This window comes from Phaethon lepturus, unplaced genomic scaffold, assembly GCF_000687285.1.
Source record: "Phaethon lepturus isolate BGI_N335 unplaced genomic scaffold, ASM68728v1 scaffold17516, whole genome shotgun sequence".
Lineage (NCBI taxonomy): Eukaryota > Metazoa > Chordata > Aves > Phaethontiformes > Phaethontidae > Phaethon > Phaethon lepturus.
The window spans coordinates 8,306-23,932 of NW_010548604.1; the positions used below are offsets into that span (position 1 = coordinate 8,306).

General features: G+C 36.7%; 1 protein-coding gene across 1 annotated transcript; it reads right to left on the reverse strand.

Annotated features, from left to right (window-relative positions):
* Nucleotides 1-2,448: 2,448 nt before the first annotated feature.
* On the reverse strand, nt 2,449-13,993 carry CHORDC1 (cysteine and histidine-rich domain (CHORD) containing 1). The gene is made up of 11 exons (XM_010290035.1): nt 13,960-13,993; nt 11,990-12,039; nt 10,171-10,227; nt 9,551-9,711; nt 8,907-9,007; nt 7,877-7,935; nt 6,734-6,804; nt 6,401-6,506; nt 3,871-4,002; nt 3,135-3,197; nt 2,449-2,592 (listed from the first exon to the last, which is right to left on the reverse strand). Exons 1-11 carry the CDS (start codon nt 13,991-13,993, stop codon nt 2,449-2,451), a joined length of 978 nt encoding a protein of 325 aa, XP_010288337.1.
* Between the last annotated feature and the right edge of the window lie 1,634 nt (nt 13,994-15,627).

The following is a 15,627-nucleotide window of genomic DNA, read 5'->3' on the forward strand; positions in this document are numbered from 1 at the left end:
AATAAAAAGCAAAAGCAAAATTGAAGACAACGTTTACAGGAGCTTTCTTCCACTTCTGGCCAAGTTGACTCAGCTACCAGCAGAATGTCGAGCGTAACAAGCAGCTTATGGCGTGGCCATGTCTGAACCCTGGGCAGCACATTTCTCTCCATTTAGCCTTTAGTATACTAAGGGAGCAGATGACTTGCTTAAAAACAGAAATTCTGTTTGCCCGAGAAATTCCATTTCCCTTGTAGTTCTTTAAAATGGATTTTACACAATATAAACCTACTCTATGTGAGGATGAAAATAAATTGAAAAGATGTAAAAAAAAAAAAGTAGAAAACATAAGATATTTAGGGTATTTATATATCCATAGATGCATGTTTGAACTTGCTTGTTAAGTAAGAACTTCACCCTGGCATTAAACACTGCTCATTTTGCTGTCCCAGTTCAGAGTTCTGCACACAAAAACACAGATGGCACACTAATAGCTACAGCTATCTGCACTGAAGTGATCGTTCTCAGTATTATACTAGTCAGTATTATACTAGTAAGAGCTCCACTTGTTGGTTCAGAACACATCAGGGAACATCTGTTCAATTTTTAGACAACCAACTGCAAGCATACATTTTTGTAAGCTTGTACCCTATGACTTCATAGCACTTAACATTTTCAAATTTATTAAAAAAACAAACAAACAAACAAACAAGGTGGCATTACTAGAAGTTAATAGAATCTTTTAGGCAGAACTTGGAGCTGGAACTGTTAATAGGGGCCCAAGGGAGTAAGCAAGCACGCTCCCTCAAGTGAACGAGGAAACAGGATCTTGAAATGAAGGCAAAGCAGCACCAAAACAAATTTTATATGTACATCACTGGTGTTACTTTCTTGGTGTTTGGGGATGGTTTCTTTGGTAATGTATTTCCTACTACTCTAAGCATGAAGTAGGATTGCAAGTACTCATAGAGACAGAACTCTGAGCTCAAGTCAAATTATATCTATTAGAAAACAGTAAGACTCTTAAAAATCCACATTTAAGTTCAAAATGCCTTTACTACGTGTTCTGTGTTTCTCCTGGCATTATTCCTGGTCTGCCAAGGTAGGCAGATGAGCATCCACACATTTCAACAGTGCACAGGACTCCTTGTTTTCATATACAAGCTTTGGCACAATAAATAATGGTGTACATTTTGCATGACTTATATAGGAAAACGTTTTTCTTTCATCTGCAACCAAAATTAAGAAACTATTGGAAGCAGAAAGAGAAAGCAGCATTACTGCATGTATTGCTGCTTGGATAAGTGTCTCATCTTTAAAACTATCATGTTCTCAGCCACAAATCTTTACTGATGGAGAACTGAAAACAAAATTAAGGTCTTGATTTCTAATTACAGCGTTTTGCTTATGCTGTTCAAAATAAATAATATTTTAAAAATATGTTAATTCAGAGGTACAATTATGGTTTGAGACAGACATTTCAAAGGTTGTTGTTTGTTTCTCCTAAGATTTGTCCTGTAGATAAATTCCTCATCCTCAGAAAGAAGAGCTATGCATATCTACATGGAAATAATTTTCCTGAGACACCTACAGTATGTACTGTCTTCTACTACACATACCCACCTACTCTGAAAAAAGACCCATAATTTTGAGTGTTGTAGAATAGGACAGAATATACATTCTAGACTGTCAAATATATACAGCATCTTGGTAATTTTACAGTAGTCTGCTGTTTGTATATTCTCCACAGCTGAGATGCTGTGTTATTCAGCCATTTCACTGTCCATTCACTTTTATATTTAACAATCCAAATACCAAAGACACAATACCCCCCCCGCCAACTTTGTTTTTATTTTAATCTGATCTCCTGCTTTTATACATGGAAGACAGCAAAAGAGTCAGCAAGTACTGAAATCCTTAGCAAAATACTTTTTATTCCATCCCTCCACAGCCAACAGGTATTGAAACAAACCTTAGTTTCAGAAGACAAAAATGCAAGTCTACAAGTGCTCTTTCATATTTATGTTTAAGAATTTTTTATTCTAGATGCAGAATTGCGTGTTAATAACTTCATAAACTCAGATTTTTGTATCTGTATTACTGAGTTTAACATGTGCTACCCAGTAGGTCCAGTCTAAAAACTTGAAAAATTAACACAAACAGTGGACTGAGAACACATCTATTTGGATAATCAGTGCGTGGTACATAAGGTTGTAAGCCAAGGGCAATAGCTTTTTTACTCTAAACCCCCACGGAGACACTCCAACTAGAATAAATATACTCATGGGAGCAAGAGCAGAAATAGCTATTACCCTTCAAGTTTACATCCCCATTTACTGTGCATCAAATTTCTTTGTAGAATGGAACATATGATCTAGCATAAAAAATGAATCTATATAAAAGTTAAATATTTGATTACAGTAGCAAGTCACCACTTCATAATGGGAAATAACTTGTCTCTTGGAATCATTATTGATCTGAATTCTCTTTTTTTTGTTGTGCGTTGGATATTGGTAATTCAAGACTTGCCCATAATAGGGGTTCTGCTTTTCTCATAGTAAGCTCAATCTTTGTAGCTGTCATGTTCACATAACTCCTCTTTACATCAATTACCTAGAACAGAAAACATATTTTATAGTTCAATTTAAGAAATAAGACTGCTAGGTATTTGTGGATTAAGTTAGGAAGAGTACCTGATCACTGAATTTCAGCAGGTGTTTAGGCAGATGGAGTTCCCTCTGTTACCTAGAAAAAGCCAACCCTCTCCCATTCCCAAGCTATGAACATAGGCCTATGCACATGTAACATATACTTTGGTCTAACACATACGTAAGCATGTAATTACATTGTGTCAAGGGTTTTCTGCAACAGCACTACGATGGTGGTGGGATCTTAGGACAAATAGGGACAGAAGGGACCTCAGGAGGTCACCTTCTGCTCAAAGCAGCATCAACTATGATGTCATACACGATCATTTGGGGCATTAGAGTCAACTTAAACATAGATTACTGAATGACATGCAACTGAATTTCTTTCAATAAGAAAAGTAATGAGGAAAAACAAACTGTTTTCAAAGAGAGGAAGCTGGGGGTTTGTGTTTTTTTTTGTGGGGTGTTTTTCTTTTTTTATAGTAGAAAAATTATTCTTATACTTACTCCCCATAGCTTCACACTGCGATGAAATTCCTTTTCTCCTTCAAATACAATATGGATATTTAACTTAACAGGAAAAAAAAAAAGAACATTTTGTCAGGCTAATAAAACATTGACATGTCAAGTATGTTTAAGCAAAATATATCACATTATGACTCAGATCCTACCATGAGCAAAGTGATCAAACTGTCCTTAAGACATAGAAGTGAAAATCTATCCTAACAGATTCTGATACGGTATCATAGTCAAGAGTGGCCATATATACATCCAGGAAACTGTATCATTTTCTCCAAATACGTTATTAAGAAATCAGAGAAGTATTTTAACACTTGTTTAATATTAGTAGGTGTAAAACTGCATATCGTGAACAACGGTATTACATTACATTAAACCAAATACAATGAAATGATGAATCTATAATTATTTACACATATGGTGATGCAAATCCATCACACTCGGGTTTTAATTGTAGAAGTGAAATGAAAGATTTTTTTGACATAGTTTTTTTTTTTTTAAAGCTGCAAAATAACAAAAACACAAACAGTAAAGTCCAAATGTCCAAATAAAAGAAAAAAATGCTATACATGCTTGAGCAAACACAAAAGCCAAGAAAATGCCATTACTCAAAAAAGAGTCTTAGGCTACCCCTGCCTTGTAAATAAAGCAGAAGCCAGATTTTCCTGACTTCAATCTGTTATAAGAATTAAAAAAAGAATTACATCTTAAGGTAGATACACACCATTGTGCTATTTGCTTCTACATAGCTCAGATCAGGAACAGAGTTTTTAGCATATACAGAAATAGTCACTTCTCCTCCGGTCTGGTGCCAATCATGCCTGCATGGAACTACTTTCTTTCCAAAAAAAAATCCCTATATAAGAAAAAGTTACCAAAAAAAAAGACTTAAAATTGCATTCAGTAGTACTTTTACAAGATTAGTCAGGATAAAAGCCCAGGACTATTTTAATAGCCAATAAGCATCGCTAATAAAGGACTATATTTCATGTTCACAGGAGATTGCAAGACTCCACTTACATCTATTTTTACTAATTATTTCAGCTACTGGCCCCTAACGACCATTAGATGTGAGAAAAACAGTGCTTATAACAGAGACTACAGTAAGAAACCAGGACATTGTGACAGAAAAAAAACCCCCAACAAACAAAACACTAAAAAAACCCCAACCAACTGAAAAAAAAATGTTACTTGTTGGATTAACTTCCTTTCCAAGACTACAGTTATCCAGCAAGTAACAGAAAGAAACCAAACAATGACTCCAAGAAACTTCTGTATTACTGACAAAAATCACTGAATATTACCCTCTGTTCTCCAATGCAGGAAAAATAAATGGTGGAAAAAACCAAAATAACTACAAAAAGGTAAAGCCAAAAAACCCCTGTTAGCTAGAAGCCCATTATCTCAATATACACACATTTAATACACACATAGTTTCTCAACATCTGGGTAAATTCTTTACAACACCACTCTCCGACTTTAGGCTCACAACTTCAGCTTTTTTTTTTTAACCTGTCCTTTCTGTATTTGAAAATACTTTATAAACACAAACATAAAGCTTCAAAGCAAGCAGCAATTCCACGACTTATAGAACTTGTGAAGCAGTTGTTATAGAATGAGGTAACAGAACTACACTTCCTGTAACTAAATTTTCTTCTATTAAATGTTCCTGATCTTTGCACCCTCTATCAGACCCATTTTGCCTCAGCAATAGACAATATATATGCAACAAGAATTTTGTGTTCACCTGCATCCAACATGTGACCAGCTAATGTTTTTTAATTAAGTGTTCAGTTCCATTATTATGTTCTACAATATTGCTTAAGAATCTTTTTAAGCCTAGAATGGAAAAAAAATTCACCTTGTAGTTCTGCAGTTTGTTCCCAACATCACAGTGAAATACAGAATCATTAAGGTTGGAAAAGAGCATCAAGATCATCAAGTCCAACCATCAACCAAACACCACCATGCCCACTAAACCATATCCTGAAGCACCACGTCCATGTGTTTTTTGAACACTTCCAGAGATGGTGACTCCATCACCTCCCTGGGCAGCCTGTTCCAATGTTTGAGCACTCTCTCCGTACAGAAATTTTTCCTAATATCCAATCTAAACCTCCCCTGGTGCAACTTGAGGCCATTTCCTCTCATCCTATCACTAGTTACCTGGGAGAAGAGACCAATGTCCAATTCGCCACAACCCCCTTTCAGGTAGTTGTAGAGAGCGATAAGGTCTCCCCTCAGACTCCTCTTCTCCAGACTGAACAACCCCAGTTCCCTCAGCCGCTCCTCATAAGACTTGTGCTCCAGACCCCTCACCAGCTTCGTTGCCTGTCTGTGGGCATGCTCAAGCACCTCAACGTCCTTCTTGTAGTGAGGGGCCCAAAACTGAACACAGGATTTGACATGTGGCCTCACCAGTGCCGAGTACAGGGGCACAATCACTGCCCTGCTCCTCCTGGCCACACTATTGCTGATACAGGCCAGGACGTTGTTGGCCGTCTTGGCCACCTGGGCACACTGCCGGCTCTCAACCAGCACCCCCAGGTCCCTTCCCGCCGGGCAACTCTCCAGCCACTCCTCCCCAAGCCTGTAGCGTTGTGTGGGGTTGTTGTGACCCCAGTGCAGGACCCGGCTTGGCACTTGGCCTTGTTGAACCTCATACAGTTGATCTCAGCCCATCGATCCAGCCTGTCTAGATCCCTCTGCAGAGCCCTCCTACCCTCCAGCAGATGAACACTCCCACCCAACTTGGTGTCGTCTGCAAACGTACTGAAGGAGCACTCGATCCCCTCATCCAGGTCATCAATAAAGATATTGAACAAGACCAGCCCCAGAACTGAGCCCTGGGGAACACCGCTTGTGACCGGCCGCCAACTGGATGTTGCTCTCTTCATGGTCTTTGGGGGTGGACAGACTTTTAATAATCTTATTATAAAGGAATATATATATAGAATATATTCTATATGGAATACCACAGACCTTCTTAACTAACAAAGCAGAAAAGACTGCTATTTATACTATATGTATCAATAAAAAGACAGGTTGTACTCTATTATAAGTATACTTCTACCAGATTATTTCAAAACCCATTTCTCTGTTGTCATTCTGTGCATAATATCCTCCGTATTATTTCAGAGGTAGTGATCTGTAACAGCTCGACTACAACAACAGCTCCATCAGGCTACTGACTACATTTCAGTATTCAAAATTCAGAATGGCCAGCTACAGAATGCAATATTAATGCTACTTACTGCGTCCTTTTTAGTCCATACGTGTGTTCCTGTTGTGCAGCCTTCTTGAGCTAAAAATGTATTGAAGTCGGATGTTTTTCTTTTACAACAGCTCCAATACTTCATCCTTGAAAGTTCACAAAGTAATTAACAACAATATTTGGGACACTATTTACCGCAAGTATTTAAAATTTTTCCTTTATGCAATATTACTGTTAATTTGGTATGCCCTCTTCAAGCATTGCCATTTTTGACTGAGGAAGAAATACAGAATGAAAACAAGGCAGCATCTACAAAGAAAGCAGGAACACAAAATAGACTAATTAAAAAAATTAAAGTTAACTGAGTACTAACCCTTCATGGAATATAGGTACACCAGAATGGTATATACATACTTCTTCTGTGCTGTGTGGTCCTTCGTAGGTCTAGCAAAACAAAGCATTTAAAGTGTATTACTGTTAGAGGATGTGGACCAAAGGAAAAAACAAAACAAAACAGAACCCACAATAAAAACACTGAACAAAGTACTACAAAGCTTTTGAGTAAATAATCTAAATCTAGTGGCTTGCCTTAGCTTTTTAAAATAACCATTCATTCACAAAAGGCTCCCTGGCATTCCTTCTAATAAGCTATACTTTGTATTAGTTCTACGGAGTACATCAATGGTGACATCATCTATGTTCATAAAGATCACTTTAGATCCTCAGAGATATTTATCTTTAAAAATACTCTGAATATTCAGAGAAAATAAGTACTTAACTGGAAAATAAATTAAAAGTTTTCATTCATAAAACACATAGATTCTCAAAAGGAAGTAAATTAAACAATATACAACTCTGCCACCAAATACCATATCAGTTCTTCCTAACACAACAAGAGACTGCTGTAAGTTCTCCTCCCACCAGAGTTTCAGTAGAAAATGCAAAATGTCAGACGTCCAGTGATACACCTGTTTTAATTCTACTGTCCCGTTCTGTACAACACAAGGGTGTCAGTGTAAAAAAACTTTCAGTTTAAATGACCACGTATTATAAAAATTAATTTTGGTGGTAAAAGTGTTAAAATATTTTCTTTGTGGTAAGAAAGAAAGCATTTCGTAATGCTTCTGGCAGGAAGCATTAATTGATAAGATCTGCAGATGCTTCTGACCTATATACAGATTATCAAGAGCAATTCAAGTGTTATCAAGAAGCCACCTCTCACCATTTCAACATTTTAACTTGAAACACATCAGTATCACAGGTTTGGCAAAGCTTACTAATTAGAAGTTCAGGACAGGCTTAAAAAAAGTAATCTTAGACTTAATTGCATCCACAGTACAAAACAGCCCACTTTTTCCATACTGAAATGTGTTATCAAATGTGGATTCGTTAAGCCTCATGGACTTTGTGTCACTTTCAAATCAATTTGTAGCACATAAAAAACACACCCAAGAAAGGAAAACAAAACTGCACACTTAATAGTTTGGCATCTGGGTGGTGGAACTGAACCACTTACTTTTGAACAGCCTGCATTTTTACATGCTGTCCCAATCTTGATTTCATCACTGTCTTCCTCTGTAAACAGAATCATATTATAGAAAATAGGAACTCAATTATACAATGTACTACACATTTTGCTTTTATTGACAATTAAAATGTGCTAAGGAGTAGATTAGGAAAAAAAACCCAAACAACTCTGAAGCTGTCTATTTTCTTCCTGGCACTGAAGTCTGCCAGATAGGTACAAAGAAAGAGAAATTATGCAAACATTCCAAAAGCTTTGTTATCTATGCATCAGCTTCTAGGTTCTATACCTCTATGTTGTTTTAAGTGGGGCAAAAAAAAAAAATTGATGAAGAGGATTATTACAATCATTCATCTTGTTTGGTTTTGTAAAAGTATGAATGTAAAAGGCTCCAACTACTGTCTATAAATACATACAAGGAAAGAATTTGGATACCAAGTAGAAAGAAGAGCTGAGTGACAGTTCTGGCACAATAACAGGAGAGTATAAAATAGCCACAAATATCGAGTGAAATTAGAAAGTGTTTCTTAAGGAGCACTGTCGCTCTGGAAACAAATTCCAGATAAACTGTGGGAAGAAAAAAAAGAGGAAGAAAAAAAGAGGACCAACAGACGAGGGAGAACCAATTAATCTTCAGAGGAATTTCACCAGTTTATGAAAGGCTTTATATGACATCGTGTTTGCAGTAACATAGGACAGTAGCATTAATTTCTTAGGAAACTCTTTCAGACATATATTCAGAAATGGATGTTCCAATCATGTCCATTTTACCAGGAAATGTTACCAAACAGGCAGTTCAAATAATTTTGATGGGAAGACACTTCTCCTAACACCCAAGTCTCCACATTGTTAACATATAAAGTTTGATTATCATTCCCTAGACTGGAAGGTATTTCCCAGATTAAGAACAAGAACATAATTACATGAAATAATTACTTCAGAAACAACAACAAAAATAGCATTTCATTTATTTGTGTGACAATTAGCGTCATATATCTACTTAGCCTCCCTATATCCTTACCTTTTTTCTCTTCGTTTTCTGATGACAGTTTCAGTTTATCTAGCGCTTGCTTCAAGGAAGCTGACACTTTCAGCTGCAAATTTGTCATTGGCTCATCTGGGCTAAAAAATAGTCCATGTATTCATGTCAGCTTAATGAAAAACAAATTACAAAAAAGAACAGAGTAGTAACTTCTAATCTTGCTAGAAGGCTCTTCTTTTCCAATCCCCCTTACAACAACAAAAAAACAAACTAGATTTGTAAATGCCAATTCTTACTCTTTGTGAAAAATCAGACTAGAAATTTAGAAGGCAATCTTGGATTTCAACAGGAAATCCTAAGTACTCTACAACAACAAAAATAAATCAGAGAGATTAAGGAATCTAAATACAAGCACACTAAAATTATTTTTTATGACTGTTGAAAACACTAAACACAACTGCTAGTGGCAGTCTAAGCTACAGTACTACCTTGTCCTAAGCAGAATTCTTTTATCTCATTTTGAAGCTTAAGATAGCACCATCACTGCTACCAAATACAGGCTCTTTTAAAGTTCATTTGGGAATTTTTACACTATATGAGATGTGTAACACTGAATAAGCAAATGAGCTTTAACTTGACTAACTGACCACAAATTTGGCAAAATTTAGTTTTGTATACTGTACCTCGGCCTTTTAATTGTTTCCAATGGTTTAGGTGCCTGAATTATGTGTTCTTGAAATCTAGGCTTCAGTTCAGCTAGCTCCTTTCGTTCAGAAGTAGTTTTGACTTCTGGTTTAACAGGCTCAGGAGGTTTCTCGCTGTTATGGAGACCCTTAGTACAGCCCTATTACAGAAAGCATATGTTTATATATATGCAGTGTAGTTTGTGTGCACAATTAAAAATGATCAAAAACAGTAACAAGTTTTCTTGATTTATTTCTTCAGCCCCATCTTCTCCTTTAGTCCATTCTAAACACCAGCTGCAAAGGAAATCCTACAACTAAAGTGGAAATTATCTTCAGTTGGACAAACGTTAAAGAAAAATGCATACTTTTCGTAATCAAGCAAAGTAACAAGAAATATTGACCTTCCTTCATTTTTAACAAGCATCTAAATAGGTTTTGATAGAACTAATTATAACCATTAAAGCTTGAACATTATATCAAGAAAAATAGTGCGTGCAAGATTTAAGACAGTTTTAAGAAAAGTATGCAAATTTTAAACATGAAAACACATGTACCATTTAATATTTATCACTGTCATTTGACAAGTATAAAAATTTTAAATAATCATGAGTACATACCACAATGCTTAAGAAGTCGGAAAAGTCTGTTGTTCTTCTCTTACAACATGACCAACCCTATAAACATTTTGGAACAAAAACAAAACAAGCATAACTACCTTACTTGGCAACAACTTATAAAAAGCTAAAGACTAATTATATTCCTTTACAAATGTGGCACATCATGATTACAGATTATTTTCTTCCCTTCTTTGGACAATATTCTCATCATTTGCACTTTTAAAAGTCAGAGAAACCTGTTACAGCTGCCATTTCTAGTTCACTCATGCTGCCTTAATCAGAAAGTTCAGTAAACATGAGGCAATATTTCCACGACTAGTTAGGTGCCAACTCTGTACGACAGAAAACAGAAATGTTACTTTATTTCATGAAGTAACATATAAGCAAAACAAATATTATACCTGAGACTAGGCTCACCTGTGGCAGAATGTACAGGCCCCCTATCTAAAATGATGAGGATTTTTTCTTTCCTTGAGCTCTAGTCAAGTATTTCAGATGCTTATTTCCCGCCACAAAGCTGAGTATCTGCACTGCATAGCCAATCAACTACAGTAATCAAGAGCCTTTTTAATATATAAACCAGAATCCCAATTTTAGAGAAAATTATCTTGCCACTGTGAATAATGTATCTTAGAACTCGACAAACCTTATTAAAAGCAACAGTTTGACTAATAAATGCACCACTGCTTTGAGAGCTTAAGCAGGGCAACACAATGGTCGACAGAAAATTATGAGTACAACTATAATTTTATACAAAACAAACTGACATGGTCTAAGCAACTGTATCATATTAATAGCACCTATCCCAATTTGCCAGTGGTACACGGTGGCCAACTCTGGAGTCACGCACTGCAATATGAGCGATAGCTCACAGAAAACATGATGCCCAGCGCATAGGCACAAGCTTCCATGAGCCCAGAAGACACAACGTTATGGGACAGGGATGAGATGTTCTGCCAGTAGAAGCAGTTCCCAAGTACCAAGAAAAATGCTTGCCCCAAAGCTTGGTTAAATAGCAGTTTGGTCTCCTAAGAAAGCTCACTTATGCTACACCTGTATTACTACAGTAAACAAGTGCCAGACTCCATTTCTGGACAGCAGATTTCTGACCGTCCACAATTAAATTGTTAGAATGACCTCCAGTACTGTATTGGCAGTTGTGCCTCAAATAATTCTCTGTAGGCACTTTGGATGCATCCAGCAGATCCTGCAGTAGGAAAACAGTTTAATATAGTGAATACGGGCTATGCAGTTGGCCTAAGCACTGAAGACCAGTCATTGGTATATTTAATTCACTACTGAAGATGTAGCCCAAGAATCCTGAACAGCTGCATCAGAGGCAAGGGCAACCAGTCCCAACTTAATCAACATACTCGTCTGTCAGAGTAACAGAACACAATTATTTTTTATAGTAGGCAAATGTCACATGCATTAGTTCACTAGCCACATACGATGACAAGCAGCTGGTTTGAATTCCAAGCAGGGTAATTAACTGAAAGACTATGACACCTCAATGCCTCCAAAGACCTATTCAGAAGACCTAATTAAACTGTTGAGATACCCAAAGTCAATCAACAGGAAATATGTGTCATAAGGACTTGCATGGCACCTAGACCATATGAGTACAGTTTTTAATTTCTTCTTCAGGTTTGAGTAAGTGTGCTTTTCTAATTTCATGGGGTTGCTCAAACATGATAGGCTGGACATCAGTTTCTACAACTGAAAGATTTGGAATTGGAAAGGAAAACAAGCATACTGTTTCATGGAAACAGTTATATGGAAAAAAAGATAAGACTTAAAAATCTAGTTGCATACTTACTTTGAGAGCATCATGAAAGACTGGCACACCTGGATGATATGTGCATGAATCTAGAAGAAAATTACTATTATTAATATTCAGGCAATTCTTGTTCATCTGATCACAAACCCAGCAAAAATTTCACACTTGCAAGTCATGTATGCCATGAGCTGTCCCACTTCTGCAAGTGCACATAATTATGAAGGAAAATACAGACTCCACAGTTTTCTTGAGGGCATATATTAAACCTAAAGAATCCCAATTTTTTCTTCTGTGTTATGCAACACAAACCAGAAAGCAGGCATCTAAAACAAATTTCTACTCCATCTGGAGCAAGTAAACTTTCCATGTAGCATTATGCCTTGCCTTCATCGATAATTAGTCCTTATTGGTAATTCAGAAGTAAAAAAGGTGGCACTCTGACAACTCATTAAAACACTGGTTTACAGCATCAAATACATCTATTTGCACCTGATCAAGGTTTTCTACGTAGAAGCACTCTGTTAACAAATTCTCTTAACACAAATCATGAGTTCATTATTTTATCCATGATGATCAGTTTGTTCTTTTTTCACTCTTTGTGGTACTCTATGTCACTTAAGGACATGAACCCAAAGGCCAGTCTTCCACACACACAATTTAGGCATACGCAAATTAGTCAATACTATTAATTATTAATAGGTTCTGTGCAAACACTCCACTGAAACATAACTTCCATTACCAGAACTGCTTACATTCACAGAAATTTATCAACATTACAGCTTTCTATGTATAAACTGTTCCTTTTTTATTTAACAGTTGTATTTTTTTCAAGTGTAATATAATTGCTCTGATTATGTAACTTCTCTTGGAGAAATACTGCAAAAAATAATATTTTAATGACCTGATTCTAAAAGCGATGGGAAACACTAGCTATCTTTTAGCCTTTAAAGCAAAATTGTTGTTGTTGTTAGAAACAGCTAAAATTAAGAGTGACACAAACAGTAACGATTTTATAATAAGCCTCCATAAAACAGAAAAATGCACAATTCACGTAAGAGGCAAAAGAGAAAAGTGATAAACAACTTTATTAGTAATCTGCCTACAGATACTAAATGAGCTTCAAGACAAATAACTGTCTAAAAAATTTTCATTTTTTATAAATATGTAGATTTTTAAGAAATGTTGCTTAGTATAATTTTCTTTTGTTTTATATTCAGTGCCTAAGTCTAAGGGTCTAATACAGTCTGACAGATGTTGCTTTAAGATGACAGCTCCGAGCTTAACTCAAAAAGCATATATTTTGGGATGTTAAGTCCTTCAGCTGGATGTACATACATATCTGTGAAGTTCTACCAATTCCTTCAGCTTCAGGATGAAAAGCAAATGCTTTTGTAAATGTAAAACTCACAGGAAAAAAAAAAAAAAGTGGTTATTTTGTATAAAAAGCCCAAAACATAACTGCTAAATCGAGTAAAAGTAAAAACAGAGGTTATTCTTTTCAAAAAATATGGCAGTATGTCATCATAAGCATGATGGTAGTAAAACTAAGCTCTGTTTGCAGTAAAGATTATTTCTGAATCAGAAGACTTAAATTTACATTTCTAATCCCTCACAAGCATGTGGGTTTACATGAGAGAGGTGCTGTTAGTGCAACATTTTTAGAGACCAAAACTATCTACGATCAGTTTGCTCAGAGACAGTTATCCTCCAGCTCCAACTCAAGACACTGACAGGTGTCTATTTGTCCATCTGGCCAAGTTGAATCCTTTTACCTTGCTTCCTGAAACCCTCTCTGCAGGAGGAACACCATGGAGCAAGTAACAGACCACTCTCTGCTGCTATCTCATGAAGGCCAATGCCTGCTCCTCAACAGAAACTGCCGAGACAAGGAGTTCTATAGTATGTCAAAAAGAAGCAGTGGGACTTACCCACTAAGCTGACCATTCTGCATACCAGAGGACAGTAAAATGTCACTCATTTTCACTCATATTGAGCCAAACAACTCTTACCCGACTGAAGTTTACATCCGTCAAAATACCCCATCTCAGACTAGGTGGGAAAATCGGGAATTTAGCACACATTAATAGCCACCTGAGCATGAGAAGCATGTCTACTTCTGATGTGTCAAGAGTTCCACTTCCAGCCCTTGGTTGCTATTCTATGCTTTTCACTGAAAAAAAATCAAGTCACACCTCCACAGCTTTTAATGCCTTTCCTTAAGCAGAACAAACTTAAGGTTTTTCAAAACAAGGCATTTCCTCTCACCCTCAGATCATTTTTGGAGATGCAAGTACCACAAATTTTCATGATGTTTGGTGGGGGTTCTTTTTTCAAATGCTGATTTCATACCCAAACCAATCCCACTCCCACAATGCACTCACTGCTGTCTGCCGCTACTTTACTGCTACATCCTTGCTTACTCATTGAAGCACCTTACTAGCCTTTCTGTTAACTGTCAAAGTAGAAAATGGTACAGGTCATCCAAACTTAGAGGTATTTACAATGAAATTGTGTTGAATTCTTGAGGACAAAATGAGACATCTGTCTGTATGTAAACTTGCAAACCAACCTGCTATCCTGTGGAAACACTCCAATACTTTGCAAGCTATGCTTTACAGTCCCAAAGCAATGGAAGGTCATTACAACTGATGAACTCATTCAGTACCTTGGGGAAGCTGATGCCTTCAAGTGGTTGCTGAAGCTAGGAAGTGAATTCCACTGAACTTCTTCTCACAGTGTTAGAAAGAAACACAGAAAACCAGACAAACATCGTATGGTAAGAGCTTATAAATAGTTCACAGAGAAAAGAAAGGCTCAGCCTGAGAAACAGAAAAGAAAGCCTCAGCCTGAGAAAGAGGAAGCCACATGCAAGACAGAGAAGATCAGAGGATGCACTTTGTAGGAACAGAGTTTGAACTGTGGGAAACAAACAAGGTTAAAGAAAGCTGACTTTGGGCACACAGACTCAAAAAGTCTAGGCTACCATTTCTTGCACCTCCATCTCTCACTCACTCCACCTCAGAAATACCTAAGTTTTCATCAGGTCTATGATAATGTTTATCCTGCAGGTGCAACATCATTAAGTTTGCTCTAAGGAAAAAAAGGCATAAATAAACATGCAAAAGTACATACTTCTGTCCTTGCAATGGACCAAATTAAATTGCATTAAGAAAGATACAACTTGTAGTCTAAACCAAAAAATGTTGCAGTACAATGAAGAAATTGAGACAAACACATATAATATAAACTTTGCATCTGCTCACACACACCACCTCTACAACTGTCATTATGCAGCACTGCTTTCAAACCCAAACCAAAGTGTGCATGTACTACCTCATACCACTGTTTTAGCAGCAAAATTTCACCTGCTCTTGAAATGGATTAGAAATGGTCATATGGCCCTTCACAGGTAAAAAAGAAAAATTCAAAACCTACTACCGCTTTTGAAGTTAAGTTCTACCTTCTCTGCCAGATGCTGTACAAGTCTTTAACAGTATGGATGAACTAGTAGTTAACATAACTAAAACGCATATTAAATTTGTACCTTGCCAGGCATGCCACGGATGAATTCATAACTCTGCACTCAGTCACAACTGTGTAGACATACCTTCAATGCTTTCCCTCAGGCTGTTTTTTCTGCCTCTCTTTAAGAGGCATACAGTCCTTCATGCCAGCCA